At 43.2% G+C, this 4,792-nt stretch overlaps 1 protein-coding gene across 2 annotated transcripts in view; it reads right to left on the bottom strand.

The window, feature by feature from the left end:
• Pld5 (phospholipase D family member 5) overlaps positions 1–4,792 on the bottom strand; it is a 331,193-nt gene that overhangs the window by 14,106 nt on the left and 312,295 nt on the right. For both annotated transcript variants that reach the window (XM_026780019.1, XM_026780020.1), the window contains one exon: positions 2,292–2,428. In XM_026780019.1, the coding sequence (XP_026635820.1) occupies positions 2,292–2,428 (137 nt within the window). The remainder of the gene's footprint in view (positions 1–2,291; positions 2,429–4,792) is intronic.

The following is a 4,792-nucleotide window of genomic DNA, read 5'->3' as shown; positions in this document are numbered from 1 at the left end:
TCCAGTTGAAGAGCAGAAGGAGGGAGAAGATGAGCAAGGAAGTCTGGACTGCGAGGGGTTGGTCCATCCACTGAGACAGTGTGCCTGTTCTAATGAGAGCTCACCAAATCCAGCTGGACCTGGACTGAATGAGCATGCGATCAAACCAGGCTCTCGGAATGTGGCTGAAAATGGGGGCTGACTGAGAAGTCATTGATAAAGGCACTGGAACTTGTTTCTCCTCCAGAGGTCTTAAGTTCAATTCCCAGCACCCACAGGGTAGTTCACTACCATCTATAATGAGATCTTGTGCCCTCTTCTGGCAGGCAGGTAGAACACTGTATACATAATAAAAACAGTCTTAAAAATAAAGAAAGTTGAAATTATAGGTTTAAAATTTTATTTTGTTTCTGTCCATGTCCCTGTAGGCAGCCCCAGAAATCTTATTTATTTGCTGAGCTGAGCTTGTTGGAAACTTTCTTTGGTCTGTTGACTCCCTCTATATTTGAGGTGAATAAATGTTTCCTTTTTTTTAATGATTTTTTTAAAGGTTAGCACACAAAGAAATGTGTTTCATCATGGCATCTTTGCTCACAATACAAGAAGTATTTGAACAACAGCCAGAATGATAAATAACTAAGATTTGAGCCTTCAGGTTGGTCTCTAGCTCTTTAAGCATCTTTACATTTTCCCCTACTTGTAAGATTTTTGTTTCTTTGAGACAAAGTTTCACCTTGTAGCCTAGATTGGATTTAAAAGATGTAACTTTGGATGATATTGAACTTGTCACCCTCCTGTCCCAGCCTCCAAAAATCTGGGAATACAGGTATGCACCACGACACACCACAACTCCCCCACCCTGACAATGAAAGACTTGAGTTTTGCTTATGGGAAGCCATGAAACAAAGTTTTGGTAGTCTTGAGCCATCATCCTAGAATCCCGTGAACTTGGTCCTCTATTCTCCTTGGTAACAGACAACCAGGCACAATGTGTTATGTTTCCAGAGAAAAGCTGACATCTAAAATTTACTCTAAAGTCAGATAAACAAGAACTGAGAAGAGCATAAAGAGGAGGCATAGGAACGGTGGGAAAGAGAATGGGAAAATCCATGAACATTCAAAAGATGCATGATGTCTTAAAGTAGCTCTGTTTTAATAGCATGACTCTTATAGATCAAAACGCTTTCCCACGGTCGTGAAGCGACCCATTTCTGGCAGGCTTTTTGCAGTCTTACAGACATTTGCATAAAGATGCTACATATTATGCATATGTGGGATCAGCAAGAAGAAAAATATTCAAGTAATATATGGCACGCTTAATCATTTAAGCTCACTAAATGGCTATTTTGAAATTACAATTTTCTGAATGAGGGAGGACCTCATCCACAGTCAGAAATGCGCATTTTAGAAAGTGTTTCCTGCTCAAGCTAATTCTGAAAACACCGACAGCACCCAAAGATGTGCCTTTGTTGCAAGCAAGCAAAAGAGAGAACGCTTGGGTGTGGTTCCACATTATGTGTGATTATTCTCCCGAAAGCTTTATCATACGTTCTGCCCCTGAACCATTTCCAAGTTACTATGTGACCAAACCGTGAGGAATTGAGAAGTTAACCACTGTAAAAGCAGTCTTCTTCTCTTATGGAAGGGTACACTGTCTGAGAGCGTGCATTTTAGATTCCTTTCCCTCCTCATCTTGAGGACACAGAGAGATATGCTTTTTCTATTTGGGTGATTTTCCTTTTTTTTTTTTTTTTGACTCTTTTAAAAAATATTAATTGAGCTCTACATTTTTCTCTGCTCCCCTCCCTGCCTCTCCCCTCCCCACTTCAACCCTCCCCCAAGGTCCCCATGCTCCCAATTTATTCAGGAGATCTTGTCTTTTTCTACTTTCTACTTCCCATGTAGATTAGATCTATGTAAGTCTCTCTTAGTATCCGCATTGTTGTCTAAATTCTCTGGGATTGTGGTTTGTAGGCTGGCTTTCTTTGTTTAAAAACTACCTATGAATGAGTACATGTGATAACTGTCTCTCTGTGTCTGGGTTACCTCACTCAAAATAACGTTTTCTAGCTCCATCCATTAGGTAATTTTCAGAGTGAAGTTTATCCAACCTTCTTTCTGAGATTGCTCTCATGCCTGTAGGATAAGCTAGGTACTCCTGCAGAGTGAGCTCCCGCCCCCAAGCCTTTAAATTGGACCCACTTGGGGAAGCAATGCACGAGGGACTGTTTGCAGATGCCCACTACAGCAGCACAGCCTCTCAGAGCCCAGAGGCCTGAGCAGCCCACAGTACGGGTGGCCAAGTCCCTGACCTTTTGGTGCTTGTGCTGGAGATGGGCAGGTAGTCCGTGACGGCGATGTACACGTACTGCTTGGCGTCGTCAATCACACTGTAGATGGCATCGATGTCAAAGCTTCTGTTTTTAGGACAGAAGAGTTTGGGAGAATTCTGTGAAGATAGAAAACCCGAGATGTTAGGGTTGAATTGTAGACATCTGTGGATTTAAGATGTTTTTTTATTTGTGTTGGTAGGTCTTGGTTTATTGTTAGTCACACAGTTTGTAAACTTCCTGTCTGCTTTTCCTTGTTGTTTTTATTTGCTGTTAGTTTTTTGAGACAAAGTTTCTCTGTGTAGCTTTGGCTGTCCTGGAACTCACTCTGAAGACCAGGCTGGCCTTAAACTCAAAGAGATCCACCTGCCTCTGCCTCACAAGTTCTGGAATTAAAGGCATGCTCCACCACTGCCAGGCTTCCTTTCTGCTTCTTAGTCAGTTTATAACAAGCTAGTTTGTGTTTTGTCAAAGTTGAGGCAGGGCATGTATCAAGTCCTTGAAGTCTGTCTCAGGAGGGAATTTTTGCTTTCCGTACACACCTTGCTACTGTGAGAGCAAGCTGCCTCAGGTTTATGTGATTCTAGGATCCCTCCTGTTTGTGACTGAGGATATTCTAAAGTATGATTTACAGACTTATATACACATAGAGCAAGCAATTTATTCTTGAAATCATTTCATCTGAGAAGTGATGTTGGCCATAAAACTATCCAAGACACAAATTCAAAAACTCTCATTTTTCTGGATCTTTCATAGAGTCAGGAAGAGGATTGCTGATGGTGGAGAAAGGGCATCTATAACCCGCCAAGGAAAACCCATTACCATGATGCCCACATCCATCAAGAGAGTCAGAGAAGAAAGATATCCTTTCAGATATCAGTCAAATGAGCTAAGAGGCAAACTGTGCTGAAGGTATTTTTCTCATGTCTGAACTTTCTCTGTTTTTACATGCAGTTGGTATAGCAAGGGGAAGACGAATTTCAGAGTCTTAAGTGTTTTTCCAGCGAGGAGGATTAAACACAAGTGTCTCCTGTACGCCCTGCCTTGCGCCTGACATCAGTCCCTGTGGGAAGCATGGGTGCACAAAAGACAGGATGAACATTTCTGGACCTGCCTGGAATAAAGAGCAGCATGGGACAATAAGAGTTCCCAAGTCATTTGTCCCCAGTGCCTTATCCTGAATCAGTGGGGATCCTGTCTTACTACATGACTCACGGAATGAAGGTACTGGGGTGAATACCCCCTCTATGCACAGTAGGGACAAAGTGGCTAACAGGGGCATATTAAGGGTAAACCCTTTCTAGGCATCCTTGTCTGGAGAGTCCTTGTGATGCCCATTAGTGATTATTAACTGCCTAATAGTGCCTAATAGTCAACTCAACAAGCTTCACAATCATTGAAGAAATGAACCCGGAACGGGGGGTGACTTTGAGAGAATTTTGAGTAAGGTAAACTGAGGTGGAAAGAGCCACCTTTACTGTGGGTGGCAGTGTTCTATGGGTTGGAGTCCTGAAGGAAAGGCAGGCTGATCACCAGCGTTCAGCTTCTGCTGTTTCCCAGCTGCAAATGTGATGAGCAGCTGCCCCGTGCTCCCGAGCCTGTTCTTTCACCATCATGATGAGCTCCCCTCGGGTGGTAAGCCAGAATCCACCCTTTCTCCATCAGGTTGCTTTTGTGAGATATTTGGATGTAGCAGTGGGAAAGGTAAACAATCAAGTCCTCTTGGCCAGCGACAAGCAGCATGTACTTTGGATTAATTATTTTGCTTTTCGAAGGAAGATAAACTTCCATTCTTTAGTGGGAGGAAATGCATTGTCTCCACGACATTTAGCAAATGGGTACAGGTGGCTTTCAGGATGAACTCCTGTCTTGGGATGAGTACCCCTGAGTGTTATTCTGTCTCCCCACCCCCATATCCCCAGCCCACGGCAGTGTCACCTCTGCTTGCTGACATTTGCTCAGCTGGACCCTCTGGGTGACATGCTTCCCTGTTTGTCATACTGGATTGCTCTCTAAATTTCAGTTCAAATACATGTCTTCCACAAAACTCTTTCTTTCTTAGATCTTCAGACAGAGGCCACCTCTGATCTCCTAGGCTGTATGCTTCTTTTTCCTTCTTTTCAACTCCTGTCCCCTCTTCCTCCCTCCTTTATTCTCTCCTTCTCCCCATCCCCAGGCTGGTGGGCCCTGGGGCTTTCCTTAGGCTAGCCAAGTGCTTTACTGCTGAGCTACATCCCAGCTCCAGCTTCACCCTTTCAAACCTGTTGTCCCAGGGCATCGAGTGACTCCACACTGATGCACAACCCTTCCCACAATCCACCTCCGAGTTCACATCTGTATTTAATTTTAGTGAGTTACGAATGATCAAAACTCTGTATCATAACTGGAAATTTATATTTAACTGCACTGAGTTAGGAATTATTAAAAGTATAATTTTAGGACAGGTGATTCTTCAAGTCTTTAGATATTCTTTCTGTGTATTC

The sequence above is a fragment of the Microtus ochrogaster genome, chromosome 6 (assembly GCF_000317375.1).
Source record: "Microtus ochrogaster isolate Prairie Vole_2 chromosome 6, MicOch1.0, whole genome shotgun sequence".
In the NCBI taxonomy this organism is placed as follows: domain Eukaryota; kingdom Metazoa; phylum Chordata; class Mammalia; order Rodentia; family Cricetidae; genus Microtus; species Microtus ochrogaster.
The sequence above is the reverse complement of the archived record's forward strand: the minus strand, read 5'-3'. Positions and strand labels throughout refer to the sequence as shown.